The 21,411-nt window shown below is 38.5% G+C and overlaps 1 protein-coding gene and 2 pseudogenes across 2 annotated transcripts in view; all 3 read right to left on the reverse strand.

Annotated features, from left to right (window-relative positions):
- Positions 1-21,411, reverse strand: part of GRID2 (glutamate ionotropic receptor delta type subunit 2) — a 1,614,208-nt gene that overhangs the window by 570,150 nt on the left and 1,022,647 nt on the right. For both annotated transcript variants that reach the window (XM_068975313.1, XM_068975312.1), the window contains one exon: positions 2,063-2,182. In XM_068975313.1, coding sequence (XP_068831414.1) covers positions 2,063-2,182 — 120 coding nt within the window. The remainder of the gene's footprint in view (positions 1-2,062; positions 2,183-21,411) is intronic.
- Positions 15,908-16,702, reverse strand: LOC138082208 (DNA replication licensing factor MCM4 pseudogene; annotated as a pseudogene).
- LOC138082210 (DNA replication licensing factor MCM4 pseudogene) lies at positions 16,901-18,618 on the reverse strand (annotated as a pseudogene).

A 21,411-nucleotide genomic window follows, 5' to 3' on the forward strand; every position in this document is an offset into this window, starting at 1 on the left:
ATAATCGCAAGAGAGCAAATTCATAATTCTACTAAATTTAAAGGTACTGTATTTAATGAAAATTAAATACAATGAGAAGAAACAATTTGCAATATAAATAACAGAAGATTAATATTCAAAATATGCATATAGCTCTTCAGTTCAGTTCAGTTCATTTGCTCAGTTGCATCCGACTCTTTGCAAACCCATGAATTGCAGCACGCCAGGCCTTCCTGTCTGTCATCAACTCCCAGAGTTCACTCAAACTCACGTCCATCGAGTCCGTGATGCCATCCAGCCATCTCATCCTCTGTCGTCCCCTTCTTCTCCTGCCCCCAATCCCTCCCAGCATCTTAGACTCAATTATATAAACAAAGATAACTCAATAGAAAATGGCCAAAGGACTTGAATAGGCAATCAACTCAACAAAACAAAACAAAACATGAAAAATGAAAGATGCAGAATCTTTTTATAATCAGGGAACTTCAAGTTGAAACAAAAAAGATATATCATTATACATTGAATAATCTAATAAAAATTTGAAATCTAACAAAACCCACATTTGGTGCAATGTGAATTAGAAGCACTATGTGAATTGGTAAATATGTAGGAAAGTAGGTTTGAGATTATGTTTCCTTGTGTTGCAGCAATTCTACTTCTGGATACAAATCCTATAGAAACATATACACAAGTACAATATTATATAGCCAAGATGATGTCTAAGAATCTTCATAACATCATTATTTATGACAGCCTAAAAGTGGAAACAGTAGACTGTGAAACGTATATGCAATAGAAGCAGGCTACGGTAGATCGTGACACATGGATGGATACAATGGAAGATGATGCAGCAATAGAAATGAATAAGCAATAACTATTTGTAGCAACAAGAATACATAACACAAAATGAAGAATACAGAAAGAAAAAAGAATATATGCAAAATGTGTTCATTCATAAGTTGAATACTGGAAAAATGAATATTTAAGGTACCCTTAGATGATAAAATTATATTCAAAAGGCAAAGAAATGAGTATCATAAAATTCAGACTAATGGTGATACCACTGAGAAAAGATGTCAGGGATATGAACGAGAAATAATATAACGAAGCTTTTAGGATGCTTGATATGTTCTATTTCTTTACCATAGTAGTAGTCATTTCATTTACAATAATTCAATGAACTATCCTTGTGCTTTATGCAGTTGTCTATTAATATATGTTTGCTAAGCTTCATTATAAATCAAATAAAAACACATTAAGAATAGTTTCAACTTCTCTAGCATAAATTTACCAAAAGGTTTTTTATTGCTAATTAGAATAACTCTAAATTTCAATTTGTCTAAATTTTCTGCATCCTATACCTCAGCACTGGAAAGAAACACCTACTGAAGAAGTTACTGTCAATGCAGTTAGAGATTTATAGCTATGAACTTACATTTGCACATTCAATTACCTTAAGTTTTTCCCTACCAAAAATATCTAAAAATGGCGTATTGAAAATATAGAAAAATCATTTCTCCAGGGGTTTTTACATCTCTTGTTGAGAAAGTTACTGTCCCAGCAATTCACGAAAGATCCTTTATAGGCACTCAACTTCTTACATGTGATCTGAAGTATATAAAAGAGTTCATTTCCTGAAAACCATTTTCTTTCTACTTATTACATGACACAGATAGTGAGATACTGTAATGTCACTTTCTGTAGACTATCCCTCTTATTATATGAAATTTATCAAAGCTCTTATTCTGATTTTGTGTATCTTACAAGCTAAAAACCAAGCAGCTAGGCATTGTGTAAATACTAAATTCACTACTGTATAAAATTATTATAGTGAATAGAAGATTATGCTAGTTCCCTAGGAAACAATAGATTTATTCTTTCCCTTTATTTTAAGGCACAGAAAAAATTTATTGCTTAATACTTCTAGTGAGTATGTAAGGTCCTCTAATTCTCTCACCTCTTCATTTCTCTCAAACTATAATATAGACTTTAATGTATACTGTGACTATAATGCATGGAAAACAATCCAACATAACCATATCACTATAGGAAAAAGCAGATTTATCAATGTGTCTGGTCTTACTTTGCGAACACCTCGGCCAAGCTCTTCTCCATAGTTGGTTCCAAGAATTTCAAAGTGGACATTGGGGTTGCCTCCATTTTCTCCAAATTCTAGCTCTCCAGTCAATCCACTGACTCCACCCTAAAAGAGAGAAAACAAACTCATGTAAGATTTTTGAAGATGTAAAATAATAAAAAGAGGATGTCATAGGAACATGATTTTCATCTATAAAATAAATATTTTCTCAAGCATGCAATTATTAACAGGCTATTCTTTAATAGATGCACAGCATTAATAGGAGTGCAACTGAAAGCAACTTTCAGTCAGTTCAGTTCAGTCGCTCAGTCATGTCCGACTCTTTATGACCCCATGAATTGCAGCATGCCAGGCCTCCCTGTCCATCACCAACTGCCGGAGTTCACTCAGACTCACGTCCATCAAGTCAGTGATGCCATCCAGCCATCTCATCCTCTGTCGTCCCCTTCTCCTCCTGCCCCCGATCCCTCCCAGCATCAGAGTCTTATCCAACACCACAGTTCAAAAGCATCAATTCTTCGGTGCTCAGCTTTCTTTACAGTCCAACTCTCACATCCATACATGACCGCTGGAAAAACCATAGCCTTGACTAGACGGACCTTTGTAAGCAACCTTAAGTATTACTTAATCCGATCCCATCCAATCTACTGCAAAGGAAATTCTGACCCAAAGAGTCAAACTGGTACTCATAATGACATGTTTGAATTGATACTAAATTCCAGGCTAGGATTTGTGCCAACATATATTGAACATGCATGGATCCATTAGTCAAAATACAAGATACTTCCAGAGAGCTTAGAATCTACTCCAGAAACAAGTTTTGACAATACTCTTTCTCCAGCACAATTCCATTCTAATTTGAACTAGAATTACACTGGAAATCTTCAAAGCCATGGTTTCCAACTTTTGGAGTTTTGCATTTTCTCCTTTAAATATCTTTTTTCAAGTTAAAAAAAAAAATCTAAATTAGTCTTGAACACTGTTTTTGCTCTTAAACAGTAGTTCTAGCTATTGTGATTCACTGGGAATTTCCAAGCTTCATCTTTCATTCAACTTAACAGATGTTCACTTTTCCAACAGATGGCAATGTAGGTCAGACTTCTCTTTCTTGTTTATCATTCTTTTCTCACTTGAGTTTATCAGCCTTCACATTATTTAGGATTTTACAAATGAATATAACATTCTGAGTCACCCCTAAACTATTTCTAACTTAGAATTTTGGTCTGATAATCATATATATTTGGACAAATTATTACAGTTTGTAAATTGCTTCAATTTTCACCTATGTAATCACTTCATTTGCTCAGTCATGTCCAACTCTTTGTGACCTCATGGAGTGCAGCACGCCAGGCTTCCCTGTCCATCACCAACTCCCAGAGCTTATTCAAACTCATGTCCATTGAGTCGGTGATGCCATCTAACCATCTCATCCTGTCATCCCCTTCTCCTCATGACTTCAATCCTTTCCAGCATCAGGGTCTTTTCAAGTGAGTCAATTCTTCACATCAGGTGGTGAAAATATTGCAGTTTCAGCTTCAGTATCAGTCCTCCCAATGAATATTCAGGACTGATTTCCTTTAGGATAGACTGGTTGGATCACCTTGCAGTCCAAGGGACTCTCAAGAGTCTCCTCCAAATTCACAGTTCAAAAGCATCAGTTTCTCAGTGCTCAGCTTTCTTTATAGTCCAACTCTCACATCCATATATGACTAAACCATAGCTTTGACTAGATGGACCTTTGTTGACAAAGTAATATCTCTGCTTCTTTTATATGCTGTCTAGGTCGGTCATAACTTTTCTTCCAAGGAACAAGTGTCTTTTAATTTCATGGCTGTAGTCACCATCTGCAGTGAGTTTGGAGCCCCCGAAAATAAAATCTCTCACTGTACCCACAGTTTCTGTGTTTATTTGCCATGAAGTGATGAAACCAGATGCCATGATGTTAGTTTTCTGAATATTGAGTTTTAAGCCAAATTTTCAATTCTTCTCTTTCACTTTCATCAAGAGGCACTTTAGTTATTCTTCGCTTACTACCATAAGGATGGTATCATCAGCATATCTGAGGTTATTGATATTTCTCCCAACAATCTTGATTCTAGCGTCTGTTTCATCCAGTCCAGCGTTTCTCATGATGTACTCTGAATATAAGTTACATAAGCAGGGTGACAATATACAGACCTGAGGTACTCCTTTTCCTATTTAGAACCAGTCTGTTGTTCCATGTCCAGTTCTAACTGTTGCTTCCTGACCTGCATACAGTTTTCTCAGGAGGCAGGTCAGGTGGTCTGGTATTCCAATCTCTTTAAGAATTTTCAGTTTATTGTGACCCACACAGTGAAAGCCTTTGGCATAGTCAGTAATGCAGATGTTTCTCTGGAACTCTCTTGCTTTTTTGATGATCCGATGGATGTTGGAAATTTGATACCTGGTTCCTCTGCCTTTTCTAAATCCAGCTTGAACATCTGGAAGTTCACAGGTCACGTCCTGTTAAAGCCTGGCTTGGAGAATTTTGATTATAACTTTGCTAGCATGTGATATGAGCACAATTGTGCTATAGTTTAAACATCCTTTGGCATTGCCTTTCTTTGGGACTGGAGTGAAAATTGATCTTTTCCAGTCCTATGGCCACTGCTGAGTTTTCCAAATTTGCTGGCATGGTGAGTGCAGCACTTTCTCAGCATCATCTTTTATAATTTGAAATAGCTCAACTGGAATTCCATCACTTCTACTAGCTTTGTTCATGGTGATGCTTCCTAAGGCCCACTTGACTTTGCATTCCAGGATGTCTGGCTCTAGGTGAGTGACCATGCCACTGTGGTTATCTGGGTCAAGAAGATCTTTTTTGTATAGTTCTTCTGTGTATTCTTTCCCCCTCTTCTTAATATCTTCTGCTTCTGTTAGATCTATACAATTTCTGTCCTTTATTGTGCCCACGTTTACATGAAATGTTCCCTTGGTATCTCTCATTTTTCTTGAAGAGATCCGTAGTCTTTCCCATTCTATTGTTTTCCTCTATTTCCTTCCATTGATCACTGAGGAAGGCTTTCTTAACTCTCCTTGCTATTCTTTGCAACTCTGCATTCAAATGGGTATATCTTCCTTTTCTCCTTTGCCTTTGCTCCTTTTCTTTTCTCAGATAACTGTAAGGCCTCCTCAGACAACAACTTTGCCTTTCTGCATTTCTTTTTCTTGGGGATGGTCTTGATCACTGCCTCCTGTACAATGTCACGAACCTCCGTCCACAGTTCTTCAGGCACTCTATCAGATCTTATCGTTTGAATCTATTTGCCACTTCCACTGTGTAACTGTAAGGGATTTGATTTAGGTCATACCTGAATGGTCTAGTAGTTTTCCCTACTTTCTTCAATTTATGTCTCAGTTTGGCAATAAGGAGTTCATGATCTGAGTCACAGTCAGCTCCCAGTCTTGTTTTTGCTGACTGTATAAACTTCTCTATCTTTGGCTGCAAATAATATAATCAATCTGATTTCGGTGTTGACCATCTGGTGATGTCCATGTGTAGTCTCTTGTGTTGTTGGAAGAGGGTGTTTGCTATGACCAGTGCGTTCTCTTGCAAAATTCTGTTAGCCTTTGATCTGCTTCATTTTGACCTCTGTAATGTTGGTATTTAAAAACATCTCATTTGCCATAATCTCTAACTCAACTTCTAGTTGAGTTAGGCAGGTTTTATACTGTCTGCTATATCTCTTGCTTCATCTGTGTCTTGTAGCCCATCACATGACACTGAGCTCATAGCAGCCATTCAAACAAATTATTCCTCATTCATTCATTTCAATATTTAATCAATTTCATTTTTCCAACAATAATCAATAAAACTGATCCTTCACTGTTATTTTTGAATAGCTTCTCTCTTATTATCCAGTTTTATTATCAAAAATTTATAAATTTGAATTACCTGTCCTCTTCTCATATGTGATTAAACAGTCAACAGCATGAATTTTGAAGTCAGATTTCCTGATTGCCAAATTTTGAAGTCATATTTCAAATCGTAAAAGATGATGCTGTGAAAGTGCTACACTCAATATGCCATCAAATTTGGAAAACTCAGCTGTGTCCACAGGACTGGAAAAGGTCAGTTTTCATTCCAATCCAAAAGAAAGGAAATGCCAAATAATGCTCAAACTACTGCACAATTGCACTCATCTAACACACTAGCAAAGTAATGCTCAAAATTCTCATAGCCAGGCTTCAACAGTACATGAACTGTGAACTTCCAGATAGTCAACCTCGATTTAGAAAAGGCAGAGAGACCCAGGATCAAATTGCCAACAACCGCTGGATCATTGAAAAAGCAAGAGAGTTCCAGAAAAACATCTATTTCTGCTCTATTGGCTATACCAAAGCCATTGACTGTGTGGATCAGAACAAACTATGAAAATTCTTCAAAAGATGGCAATACCAAATCCTCCTATCCTGCCTCCTGAGAAACATGTATGCAGGTCTGGAAGCAACAGTTAGAACTGAACATGGAACAACATACTGGTTCCAAATAGAGAAAGGAGTACCTGCAGGGTGTATATTGTCACCCTGCTTATTTAACTTATATGCAGAGTACATCATGAGAAACACTGGGCTGGATGAAGCACATGCTGGAATCAAGATTGCTGGGAGAAATATCAATAACCTCAGATATGCAGATGACACCACCCTTATGGCAGAAAGCGAAGAACTATGGAGCCTCTTGATGAAAGTGAAAGAGAAGAGTGAAAAAGTTGGCTTAAAACTCAATATTCAGAAAACTAACATCATGGCATCTGGTTTCATCACTTCATGGCAAATAGATGCAGAAACTGTGGGAACAGTGAGAGATTTTACTTTTTTTGAGCTCCAAAATCACTGCACATGGTGACTGGAGCCATGAAATTAAAAGACACTTGCTCCCTGGAAGAAAAGTTATGACCAACCTAGACAGCAAATTAAAAAGCAGACATTACTTTGCCAACAAAGGTCCGTCTAGTTAAAGCTATGGTTTTTCCAGTAGTCGTGTATGGATATGAGAGTTGGACTATAACGAAAGCTGAGTCCCAAAGAATTGATGCTTTTGAACTGTGGTATTGAAGGAGACTCTTGAGTTCCCTGGACTGCAAGGAGATCCAACTAGCCCACCCTAAAGGAATGATGCTGAAGCTGAAACTGCAATACTTTGGCCACCTAATGTGAAGAACTGACTCATTTGAAAAGACCCTGATGCTTGGAAAGATTGAAGTTATGAGGAGAAGGGGATGACAGAGGATGAGATGGTTGGATGGCATCACCAACTCAATGGACATGAGTTTGAGTAAACTCTGGGAGTTGGTGATGAACAGGGAGGCATGCCCTGCTGCAGTCCATAGGGTTGCAAAGAGTTGGACATGACTGAGTGGCTGAACTGAACTGAACTGAACTGAATTCCTGGATTTTATCAATGTAGTAGAGTCTACTAGCTGTATAAACCTGGCTAAGTCATTTTAATTTCTCTAAGTCTGAAATTCTACATCTGTTAAATGCAAAATAATAGTATGTACCTGAGAAGATTATAATGTAAATAATATAGAAGTGTGTTTGATAAATTATGAGAGTGTAATTAGTATGATCATCATCATGATTATCTCCATGATTATTTAATTTTTTTGGTTTATAATTCCTCTAGAAATTATAATCATGCTCCTGTTTTTTTTTTCAACTAAAGTTTATGAGGATTGCAAAACTGATATGCTTGGAGATTTACATAGCTTTGGAAAATGCTTTTGTTAATTTGATTCAGTTATATTTCATTGCATGGCCACCCACTCCAGTATTCTTGCCTGGAGAATCCCCATGTACAGAGATGCCTGGTGTTCTACAGTCCATGGGGTAACAAAGAGTTGGAAACAACTGAGCAACTAAGCACAGCACATATTTCTTTGACTAGTATTTGGGGAGTAAAGAGTTAAAGCAGATCGTCTAGGTTCTGTCCACCCTCTTTTTGATATGTGTATTTGTGTATGTGCTCATAGAGCAGCCCAGGGGAGTGAGATAAAAGGAGGTAAATGAGTCTAACGCCCTTGTCAACTGCAACTCCAGGTAAAGGGACGAGTAATATTTACTAGGAAGAAATGTCTTATCTATAAAAGTCCTTAGCAAGATGTTCCATTATAAAGAATTATTATAGTAAACAAACTCCGAATCTATGGACTAATGGTTTATGGCTCCCTGCTAAAGCTTTATACTTTCTAGGGCAAAAACAAAGATATTTCATAATGTAAATGCTCCCTATTGTGTGACATAGGCTTTCAAAGCCTTTTTTTTTTTTTTTTTTATGGACACAGAACATACATGTATGTCTGATGTGGGGAGAAAGGACTTGCAGAGCCATGCAGAATTTCAAATGAGCTCTCTCTCCTTTGTCAGTGTCTCTTGATTGCCTTTATCTTTGATACGGGTAAGCTATCCTATTCTGATAAGGGAATCTGATACTGTTATTCACTCAGTACTAATAGTTCAAGGAGCCCAATTATCACTTAACGTTTTAAAGACTGGGGTTTAAGAACAGTGGATCTGATTATCATAAATATCTCCAAATGAGAAATACTGTAGGAATTTGATTGACGAATATAGCTTGTATTACTAAATGTAATTTAAACTATTGGTATTCAGGAATCTTTTTATAAGTGCTTTTTATGCTTTCAATCACACATCTACTTCAGTAATATTTCCAATTATATCAGAATCTTACATTTCTGACAGCACTTTATTTCCAGGAAAAGGAGGGTATCAATACACATATCAATATGATTGCTACATTGCCTAAATGCTGTCCTCCTGAAAATTCTAAACTTTGGATAACCAGACTGCCTGGCATTGTATTATTATTATTCCCCGTCGATACTCAAAGCCATTCTGGGCCAGTCTCTTGTCTGGCTCATAGCTGGTACTGAGCAATATAGGCCACTTCAGTGCACACTGCACATGTAACGGAATTCCATAAACCAGTGAACCCACATTTAATTTACTATGGCCTCCACTTATCTTTTTTCACTTTTTTTTCTTCATAATTTACTTGCTTTATGTTATATTCTTAATGACCTGTTTGCATGTGTAATCAGTAAAACTTTTCTTCATGTAGCATAAAGGATGTTTGAGAGGTTAATATTTCAAGCAAATAAACCCTTTAACTGAAGCCCCTGCTTAACTGACTCAGACTTGAACTCTCTGCTATTTGGTTGCCTAAGAATATTCTCATGTTTTTGAGCTTCTTTTTTTTTCATCTATCCCCAGATCAACGTTGAAATTAGAGCACTGGTAAAAATGTGTGCTGGCCAGGTGGTAATGAGCAGTCATTATCTTTGTGCATGCATAGTTGCAGTCTTTTAATCTCTTGATACAGCTGATTCTAAACAAAATAAGCTAATGGGACATTAATAGTATGAATAACGCATACAGATAATTTTTAAATGTCCATTAAACTGACAGTAATAATTGCCTCCAGAGTAAACCTTTTGAAAAATATCAAGTAGAATTAGTTTGGATTTCATCATACACATTATATAGAAATACCAGTGTGCATCAAATATAAAAAAGCAGAAGAGAAAAGGAAAGAGTAGATCAAAGGTTGGGAATAATTTACCACTGGATAATCAGTTCTTGAAAAGGCTTAAGTTTGATGCTCCCTTATGGATAGGATAAGTTGGAAAAAAGAAGAAAAAAAATCTACTAAGTATTTATTTTACTCTCTTATGAGGCTGAAGGGTTTATTCCTATTTTTGAAACTGGAAAGTAATTGAGAGATACTTTTGGAAGGTAATAGGAAACATCAAATATTTATGACACTTGTCTAATTTCCTTATACATATTCCTAGGTTTTGGAACCTACAGAAATGCTTGATAACTAAAGACACCCTGGTAAATAAACTAGCCCAGCAAGGCTAGTGTGTCCTGATGCCCTTGTTTCTTCAGTTAATTTCAGTAAGGAAAAATCCCTTAGAGAAAGAAAATACTATATTTTATACTCCAAAAAGAGACAGAATTTATATACAAGTACTAGAATTTTTTTTAAGTCACTTCAGTCATGTCTGACTCTGTGCGACCCCACAGACAGCAGCCCACCAGGCTCCCCCGTCCCTGGGATTCTCCAGGCAAGAACACTGGAGTGGGTTGCCATTTCCTTCTCCAATGCATGAAAGTGAAAAGTGAAAAGTGAAAGTGAAGTCGCTCAGTCGTGTCCGACTCTTAGCGACCCCATGAACTGCAGCCTACCAGGCTCCTCCATCCATGGGATTTTCCAGGCAAGAGTACTGGAGTGGGGTGCCATTATCTTCTCCAAAGTACTAGAATACAATATGCCAAAAATAAATAAATAAATAATAAAACATAAATATTTGTGCAAAATGACTAGGAACAGTTGAGTTGCCATATAACATTTATGCATATGTATATGTGTATATAGATATAGATATATTCATTCACCACTTCTGATGGCTCGGTGGATAAAGAATTTGCTGGCAATGCAGAAGTTCCAGGATCAACCCCTGGGCTGGGAAGATCCCCTGGAGAAGGAGATAGAACCCACTCCAGTGTTGTAGCCTAGAGAATTCCTTGGACAGAAGAGTCTGGCGGGCTACAATCCAAAGGATCACCAAGAGTCGGACAAGACTAAGTGACTAAGCATATATATTCATGCTTATAAGTATACATATACACTCAAGTATTCCTTCATGATAGAAACTTGAAGCAAACTGAGCAGGAAATAGGAACCTACTAACATTCTCGTCATACTACTTACATCACAGAGAAGAAACCAATGCCCAGACAACTCGGTATTTGAGGAACCTGAACTAAAGCCTTCAAATTGTGCCTGACATGTTTCCTCTAGATCATGTAAGCTGTGTGTCCAACATAACATATGCAAACCACACTGTTTGCTCAAAAGATGTCTGTTGAACTAAATTAAATCAGAATAGATACCGTTTTATCCACTTTATGAGTCAAATGCCCTGAATTTGCAGGAAACATTGATGGGTCCACAAGAAGATTATTCGAAGGATACTGATTTTTATTTTTCAAAGCTCTTGTGGCAAAAAGTTTATTTGTACCCATTTCTGTCAAAAAGTTATCTCATATTCCAAATCAGTATTGTTTCTGTTAAGTCACATTATGTTTTCCTAAATTCTCTTTCTTTCTCTTTCAGGTTTATAGTTTTAAATGGTACCCAGTGCTTAACACAAAAAGAAAATATAATATTTATGTTACTCTAAATATACAAATTTTAATAGTCAACAAGGGGAGATCAATCAGGACAAAGGAGTAAGACAATACAGAAGTAAGAATACAGAAGAAGTAAGAAAGACTTATTTCTTACAAAACTTCCCTTAGGAGCACATCAAAAATATATTTACACGTGGAACTACTCTTACTGAAAACTAACTGGAAAATGGCAGACAGACTCATAAAACCAAGGCAGTAAGAAAGAATTCACATGTAATCAGGTAGGAAGAGAAGAGAAACAATCAGGTTAGGACCTGTGACCCTGGGAAGGGACTCAAAAGAAAAGTGAGATCACAAGGGCAGACATCCTCCCTGGGGCGTGAGCAATTTACATCCAATATTGGGCTCCCCAGGCCTGGGGTCTGACAAAGGGCAGACCTGCCCCCTTGGTGGAGGGCTGCTGAGGAGGAGGGCTATGGGCAGCCTGGACTGAGCCTGTGAAGCGTGTGCATGCTCTGGCTTGCTCCCCAGGCAGGGCAGAGAGGGCAGTGTGAGACTACTAGCGGCTGCCCAGTTTTCTGCTACCGACCTAGCACAGGCCCCAGCCTGAGCCTATTGAATGCTCCAAGACTGCTTATTTCATGACTCAGTTCTGCGCTGGATCGAGGACCGCCATGACTGAGGAAAGAGCTAAGCATTGGAACACAGAGGAGACTCAGACCTGGGGCAGCATCTAGGCAGGGAGGGGGCAGCCTTTGTTGGCACTTACACAGGTGTCACCATCAGAGGCAGCCTGGATCTCTGCCTACAGCCAACCTCCTGTAACCCATGCCCCACAATGCTCTGAGAGCCCACATGGGCCCCTGCTGCTCCAGCACTGCTCTCCCGTGGGGCCGGGATCCCAGCGCTGTGGGAGGGGAGAATACTGACTTAAAGGGAAAGGAGTCATCTCGGACCCAGACTTCAGGGCTTCTGCTCCAGCAACTTCGGATCTGACTCTATACCAAAGAGGGCACATCAGATAAAGCTTAGGAACTTTACCATAGTCTACGAAACCTTTCATAATCTTTCCCTTGTCTATCTGTTTTAGCTAATGAAGAGCCATGTTCCTGTTGTGTTTCTATTCCAGCCCCCTCAGTCTTTATTCAGATGCTTAAATACGCCAAACTCTTTTTTCCTCCAAACCTACTTACATTGTATTGCTCTTGCATCAGATATTCTCCTCTATAACCCTGCAATATATGCAATACACTCCTCTTTCCTTTTCTGGATAATGCCTATTCATCATAAATGTTTCTGCTTATCTATCACTCTTATGTCTAAGTAGGTCCTGCAGTCACATGCTTCCAGAACAGTTGGTATCTCCCCTTTTGTCAAACTGATCACACATAATTATTTTTGATATTTCTATTTCTCTTCCTTTTTCTGTGATCTCACAGTACAGCATATGGTAGTAGTACTCAATAAATACTTGAATGAATAGATATGAATATATAAGAATTATTTTTAATATTTTTGCCATTTTAAAGAATACTCTTTTAGATATCAATATGTATCAGTGTATCTCCTTTAGGATAATATGTATCAACACGGATAAAGTTGATACTGAAAGATCTGAGATATAGACACACATGTTGATATATTCTATTTTCCCACATTAGGTACTGAAAATAACTACCACAAAGGATTTAGCAGAAATTGATCAATTAAACCAATGTGGAAATATTCGATTTAAGGATCTATCAAATCTTGTTAGGCTTACTTGTATCAAATACATGCAAAATGTCAGTGCTTTTATATGTCACATATTTTGAGTGTAATAGTTTTCTTAGTTTGTTCTTTAATTAAACAAAAGATGTAAGCATATTCTTTCTAAAACTCAGCTCTGATCCTGTCACTTATCTATGCCCTCATATTCTTTAAGATTTTTCATTTACCTACAAAATTAATTCCTTTCCTCAATCTTTTTCCAGTCTCAACTACTCTACGTGTTCTGTGCACTCAGGTAAATTAATCAATCTTTGTCAGTGTCTATGTGATTTATTGCAATAGATGTGTCAGCTACAGTGCTTCTACCACCCGAAATATGTGCCTCTCCATAACTTTACATTCATTGTTGTTTAGTCACTAAGTCCTGTCTGACTCTTCGCAACCCCATGGACTGATTTTCAAATTAAGAGGCTACCAGTTCCACGCCATTTTTTCTAATTTTTTTCTTGGTTTGGGGTCAGGTTCCTCAGGAAACAGCTCTGAGATGGTGATTTGCTGGTGTCTAGAAGGGTTCCTTGAAGTGCTCCTATGGGAAGTATATGCAAGGGAGTGTGACAAGGGGGAATGGACAGAGAGAAAGGTTTAAGTGCACACTTCTACAGCAGCTCAGGTGATCCCATGAGCCAGTCTGTAGGTGCAGTATCTCTTCATAGTTAACCCAGATGGAGGCCAGGCACTCAGACCTTCCCAGTTCTGCAATGACCAGCCAATGTGCACATGCTCTTCCAGAGAAGGAGTAGAGCAGAACCCCTCTGCCCAGGGAGGTCCTAGATGAACTCAGCTGAGTGTCCTCCCTAAAAGGAATACCTGAGCCATGAAGCATGGATCCAATTTGCATCACACATAGTGGACTCTGCTAAGATTCCGTAGAATTCTATTTTTACCACATTTGAGGCTCTTTATTATCTCTCACCTTAGAGTATATCTTTGTGTATACTTATTAGCCATTATTCACAACTAGGTTCTAAATAGCTTTTTGGGAAATCACACAAAAGCATTGAACAATAGAGTCCATGTTACAGGCATTTGATCAATATCTGTTAAAAGAATGATGAATGTATGAATGAACAAAGTGTATTTTTGGAAACTTATAAAATTAACAGTAAGAAAAAAATAGAAAATGCTATTTAATCATAGAGCAAGTCTGTAAATAAAAATAACATACCCACGTTACATGGGTGTAATGCTATTCCACAACCTGTAAGAAAGGCAGTACGGCTATATGGATAACAGATTAAACTGACTTCTAAATATTCCAGGGAACTGATTTTCAGACTGTGGTTCTGAGAACTGATCATGGTGGGAGTCCATCTGGAGACTGTCTCCCACTCTCTTCCAGAGCAGTCCTGCTTGTATTTGCTTTACTTATTTTGTTTAAAATGTTTGAAAGCTTGCTGTAGGGTAAGTAACATCAACAAACTTAAATTACACAGTCTGAAAACTCCTTACCAAAATATACATTTAAATGTAGCATCTTATAATAAAGAATGCATACATGTGAAAATAAACTTTTCACCCAAAGAGTTGTTAAAAAATGCAGTCAAGGGTTTTGGAATAGTCTTTTACAGACTCATCAATGTACACACTAACTTCAGGGAATTTGAAAAGGCCATATTAAAAATAAAGTATTGTTTATATAATATCAACACACGGTGCCTCTACCCCTGATTCTTGGTATGTGTGCGTGTATTTTCTTTGCTGAGCTTGTGCTCAGTCGTGTCCAACTCTTTGCACCTCCCTGTATGGTAGCCCTCCAAGCTCCTCTGTCCATGGAATTTTCCAGGCAAGCATACTGGAGTGGGTTGCCAATTCCTACTTCAAGGAATCTTCCCAACCCAGTGATCAGACTTGCATGTCCTGTGCCTCCTGCACTGGCAGAGGAATTCTTTACCATTGTGCCAACTGGGAAGATTCAATAATTTTGATTTGTAGTAAACAGACACTACTTCCAAGAACGACAAAACAGATAAATTGTATGGTACCTAGAACATAAAACAGGAAACCAGAAATCTTGATATTTAAAACTGATTTGCTGCGTAACAAGCCCTTAATAATTCATTTATTTTTTTCTGAGACTCAGTTTTCTCTACCTTAAAATTGCAGAAAATAGGTTGCTGCTGCTGCTGCCAAGTCGCTTCAGTCATGTCCGTTAGATTAAGTTTATTTTGTCTTGCTATTCTAGAATTGCATGAATTAATAAAAGTTTTAAGTATAAAAAGAGGATACAGTCTTTACACAATCTAAAAAATCTCTTTTCAAATTATGCCCTTGATATATTTAACAGTGGAACACTGCAGCATTTTTATTAAACCAAGATGGTGTTTATCACCAAAATTATACAAGTTTGGAACTGGAAACTAAAGTAATTAGCCAATAAAAGTTTTCTTTTATTGTTATTTTTTAAATTCTATCATTTATTTGGGGAAAAGCTTTATATCTTAGGATAAAATGGCAGAAATTAACCTAGAACGTAATCATTTCCTATCATTTAATTCTGATTTTATAGTAGCCATGAGAACAAGCCTCTGAGGAATTACAGCAAGTGCTTTAACAGGGAAAATGACTCTGTCTAAGCCTTATTTCATATTATAAAAACCCCAAGCATATGGATGATTGCTATTAGGAAGTTAAACACAAAAGCTATGACCCAGGATGCCATCTTCAAAAAAGATTGATATCCCGCTCTCTATATAGATTCAAAGTCCTGTTGCTAAAAAAAGACACTTCAAGAAAATTATCTCGACTGTATATATTGTAAATTGGAACCATGTTTTTACTTATGACAAAATGTGGGGGAAAAAACAACAAAAAAGAAAACACATTTTACTAAGAAAAACTGAACCCAGGCTAGAAAAATTTTGTGAAACCAAACAGAGACTAAGAATGTCTTTCTGTTGGCACCTCTGCCATAAATATATGGCTGCAAGGGCAGTGACCAAGTGCAGCGGAACTGAACACACTGCACTGCTCACCAGAGCTCCAGAGCAAGCAAGTAGCTTTTTCAATCACCACCAAAAAATTGTCATCGGCCAAGGCGCACCATGCTTTGTCAAATATAATATCTTTGGTAATTGCTGTGTCCGATTGTCCCCCAACATCTTGCAAAAGTTATGAGTATCTTTGGCCTGGTGTTTTATTCTTAGATAAAATAAGTTTTCTCAGTGCTTCAGCTAACTCTTCTTTCCATTTAGGACAGATGGCACTCATTTCTCTAGTAATAATAGATATGTCCACAATGCCAGTCTAGGGGTTAACAGCATACTGCTAATAGCCTCTTTATGGAGGTCTGTTTCTTTACTTCAACTTTATTTGAAAATCATACTTTGGCATGGGCTTCAGCTAAGCCATTTTAATGATTTCTGCTGTTGAGGATATGCAAAAACCATCCCTCCACTCCTGAAGCTTCAGTGACAGCCTGACTGGCTTCCTAAGTCAACCTCAGCATCCAGTGCTGTGAAGCATGGCCCTTCAGCATGTCTGTATCCATGCAGTCTTCTCCTGCTTGCTTCCTGCTCTGGAGGTACAGAGTCATGCGGCAGAGAGCCAGATGCCTGCCACAGGCTCTAACCTGAGGTCTAACACAAGGAAGCTAAAACTGAACTTTGATAATAACGTATGTTGTCACTGGATATGTCTAAATGTGTGTTTTATTAATTTATTTATTTTTAGCATTACGTTGAGAGTCAATGGGCTTCCCTGGTGGCTCAGATGATAAACAATCTGACTGCAGTACAGGAGATCTGGGTTGGATCCCTGGGTTGGGAAGATCCGCTGGAGAAGCGAATGTCCACCCACTTCAGTATTCCTGCCTGGAGAATCCCACGGACAGAGAAGTCTGGCCAGCTTCTCTGTTGGACACGACTTGAACAACTAACATACACACTGAGACTCAGTAGAATTTGCTACTTCCAGGATACATGCTCCCGCCTTGGGCTGGCAAGTAACCCCAAGCTTATAGGTGAGAAGAGTCAGCTGTTCCCTGACTTTGAGCAGTACTGGTCTTGTACTTTGATTCATCTTCTTAAGTATCAATACAGTATATGCCACTGTCACTCAGGAAAAGGGCACCAGTCTGCAGTACCAGCTGTCCCCTCTCAGGGTCTTTCACTATATATACTGTCAGGCCAACATCACTGAAACCCTTCTTAGGTGTGCACTGGTCCCAGGGGACCAGGCTGTACCCATACTGCAGCAGCTGGGACTTGCTGGCCCCAGGGTTGCCACACAGCAGGAGGTTGATCTCAGCATGAAATCTGTCTCTTCCTGTGTTACTAAAACCCTTCCCTATTTCCCGGAAAAGCTGAAGTGATTTCCTTTTTGAAATCTTTCTGTTCTTAATTGCTTGGACCTGAGGCTGAAGCAAATCTCTCATAAATGCTTGTTTGTCTGGAAAGTTTTTTAAGCAATTTCACATGCTTCTCTGAAAAAGTTTCTGTTCTGCTTCTTTATCTCCTTCATGCAGACACTTTGCATCCATTCTCTGATAATGAATGATACCAATGAGGGTTCTGTCAGCAGACTTCACATGACTCACTCCTGGATTGACTCAATAGGAACAGCTGGAGAGATGCTTGTAATGTTCATTCTGTCCCCAAGATGAACCTTGTCAACAATATCATTGTGAGCAAAAGGATGTCACCATGAGGCATCTGCCCTGCAAGCATATTTTTAGGAGACCCTCGGAGTCTGATCATCTGCTTGTCAGAGAACACAAGGCAGCCGTGGCTCTGCACCACACTGTGGTGGGGCAGCAGGCACGTTTGCAGGCTCAGCGGCCTGACCGGTCCATCTCTACCAGGACAGTGTGGGTGCACACTGGAAGGAGGCCCCATACGCCTCTGGAATCAGCTAGGACATCCTGATCATCGTGACACGGATGGTGATGAGCTGACCAATGTCTTCTGGATTCAGTTTCTCATATTCAACACACTGAATGGACCTTCTTGAATCTGATGTTCTAAGACTGAGTCAGGTTAACTGTCAAAGATCTCGTTGACAGCCATGTTAAAAGTTAGGATAACTTATAGTGGGAGGCAGGTGAGCTGTCTGTATGGATTTTTGTCAAATGGTTTTAAGTGTTCACAGTTTACATTTAAAAATGGCTCCCTAATAATAATTGTTTTCCCAAGTAAGTGTATATATAGAGGTTCAACAGTATCGATGGCAATATTTTCATCTTTAGCCAGGTCAATAAAATCTCGAAAATTTGCTTTGCAGGTTTCCATACTTACATCTGTTCCTCAAATCACATGTATTTGTTCTAGAAACTGCTCACTGGCCATTCTATTTTCTGTTGTTGGCCCATACTGCAGAACCACCTACAGACACTTTTGTGCAGACCCCAGGTCAGGCCTCTGCCTCATGGGTGTGCCCGTAACGCCGCTGCTTGGGGTTTCCTCTATCTAAGAGCTTGAGAGTAACATATGTTGTTTGGTGAACCAAGAACAAAACCAGGAGGAATCCCTGAAGACTACATCAAAGGAGAGCTGGAAAATACTATGTCCTGCACAACAGAGCTCTGCCAACCAGTTCCAGGCCTGGCCAGCTTCATCTGCAGCTCTGTTACATGGGTAGAATCCTGGCATCATTGTCTCTGACACAGAGATGGCCTGGCTCCCTCACTTGCAGGAAGGAAAGTTTACTGCTCCAAAACCTGAAGAATTCCAAGAGTACCTGGTAGATTGCGTTCCCAAATGTCCCAAGAAAATATTTTTTCAAAGCTTTGAAAAAATTTAAAGTATTAGAATTAAGTACTGAGGGTTTTTTGAAGATAATGTCAATATATATTTAAAAGCATAAGGGAATAAACTACAAAGAAAGAAGTAAGAATCCAGAGTTATGTATCAAAAGTCAGTCAGGTCAGTTCATTGTATCTACGATGTATCTAGTTTAAAAATATAATGGAAACATATCCAATTCGTTATAGTGTGTGCATACACACACATACACACAGGTGAGCATATTCAAAACCCTGTAAAATTTCAGCAGTAAAAACAATGAAAATACATATGAAGAATACTATAAATCTTTACTGAGGGTTATAAGAAGATGACTATATAGATGGATACCATGTCTATGAATAAAAGGCTCATTATTTTAAAAACTATAACTTTCTCAAAAATAATCTATAAAATCCATATAAATAACAATGGCTTGGGGGTGCTGATATTCTCTGAAAGAAATGATCAGTTGAAAATTAATCTCTTATTATTGAAAAAAGAAGATAAATATGGAGGCACCCACTCTACCAATTCGCAAAATTGCTGCAGATGGGGACTACAGCCATGAAATTAAAAGAGGCCTGCTCCTTGAAAGAAAAGCTATGACTAACCTAGACAGCAAAATAAAAAGTAAAGACATTACTTTGCTGACAAAGGTCCATATAGTCAAAGCTATGGTTTTTCCAGTAGTCATGTATGGATGTGAGAGTTGGACATAAAGAAGGCTGAGCACTGAAGAATCAATTCTTTTGAACTGTGGTGCTGGAGAAGACTCTTGAGAGTCCCTTGGACTGCAAGGAGGTCCAACCAGTCCATCCTAAAGGAAATCAGTCCCAAGTGTTCACTGGAAGGACTGATGCTGAAGCTGAAACTCCAATACTTTGGCCACCTGATTCAAAGATCTGATTCATTAGAAAAGACCCTGATACTGGGAAAGATTGGAGGCAGGAGAAGGGGATGGCAGAAGATGAGATAGTTGAGAGAAAAGATGGGATAGATGAGATAGTGATGGCATCACTGACTCAATGGACATGCGTTTGAGCAGGCTCTGGGAGATGGTGAGGACAGGGAGGACAGGTGTGCTGCAGTCCATGGGGTCTCAAAGAGTGAGACATGACTGAGTGACAGAACAACAACAACAACAAAATAAATTATAAAGCTGCAACACAGAGTTCCCTGGAAACCACCACCTCCTTCTTGCTCGACATTACAGTGCTCATGTCAACTGCATTGTTTTTTTTTTAACTCTTTTTATCTCATCCACATAATGAGAATGCAAATTAATTAAGGGGCAGACATTCACTCTTTTAATTCTTTGTACTCCTTGCACTGGAAATCCCCAATGGCTCAGCAATAAAGAATCTGTCTTTTAATCCTTGGGTCCAGAAGATCCTCTAGAGTAGGAAATCATAACCTGCTCCAGTATTCTTGCCTGAAAAACCCCACGCACAGAGGAGCCTGGCGGGCTACAATCCAAAGGGTTGCAAAGAGTCGGACAAGACTGAGCAACTGAAAACGCACTGCTCACATTAGTACAAAGGCTTTGTAAAGTGTACAGCACATGGTCAGATTATAGGCATGCAGCGGCTACTTGAATGCAATTAAGAATTTTTTCACTAGAATATTCCCATGGTAATAAAGAGCCTGACCTCATCTGTGATGTTTAGCAGCTGATTTCTTTTTAAGCTGCCTTTCTTATTAGGCCCTACATATGGACAGGCTGATCAAGAAAGCCCATCATGGATCTCCTTCTTTGAAACCTCTGGAAAATTTAAGACTGTAAAATCTCCAGCCCAAGTAAATGGGAACTATTCTTAGCTTGTCCCTTAACTACTACAACTGTCCTGCCCATTCACAGCACTCTGCTCCACCCAGCCTGGGCCTGCATGGGCCCACTCTGCTTTCTTCAGGAGGTCCTGTGCAAGTAGTAAATTATCTTGTTTTGTGAAGTGTCATCAGCCTGGACATCTAAATGGGATAACCAAAACACTCAGGTGAGGCAAAGTAATATGATTGGAAAAACATGACTCTGTTTCCAAGGCTAATTCAAAATGTGAGAAAAAAATAAGGAAACAGAACTTTTGTTACCATACATATCATTCAAACTTAGCCTTTAGATATAGAATATAGATATATGCCTTTAAAAAATGCTACTGGCTTGAAAGTTTACAGGAAAAAATGTACAAATATTCTCTCAAACAAAACTTCATAATTATCATATAAAATCATTGTTTTGATTATATATTTTCTAACAGAAACATTTTACATATTGAATTGCTCCATAAGAAATACCTACATATTATAGTGTCTCTTCTTCCCTCCTACGGACACTTTCACTAAATAAGTATCTCCTAAGCAACCTCCCAAACTATTATTCTGCCTTTGTGTGACAGCTTCTGAAGAATGAATATATTCAGGTTCCTGCATCCAAGCCAAGCCATGAATTAATAAATTGGCAGGATCGGAACCATGTTCAACAACCTCCCTTGGATTCATACCTGCCAACTCTCCGTAGAAATAGAGCTGGGGGATTTTGGCAACCAACACCTTGAGTTTAGATTTGACTTATTCATTTTTCACTTAAAAAATCCTCCTCTGCCAATGTATTCAATGAATTTAATTCTTAAGCACTTCAGTTGATAAGAGCCTAAATTCTCATTA

Source organism: Capricornis sumatraensis, chromosome 7, assembly GCF_032405125.1.
Source record: "Capricornis sumatraensis isolate serow.1 chromosome 7, serow.2, whole genome shotgun sequence".
Lineage (NCBI taxonomy): Eukaryota > Metazoa > Chordata > Mammalia > Artiodactyla > Bovidae > Capricornis > Capricornis sumatraensis.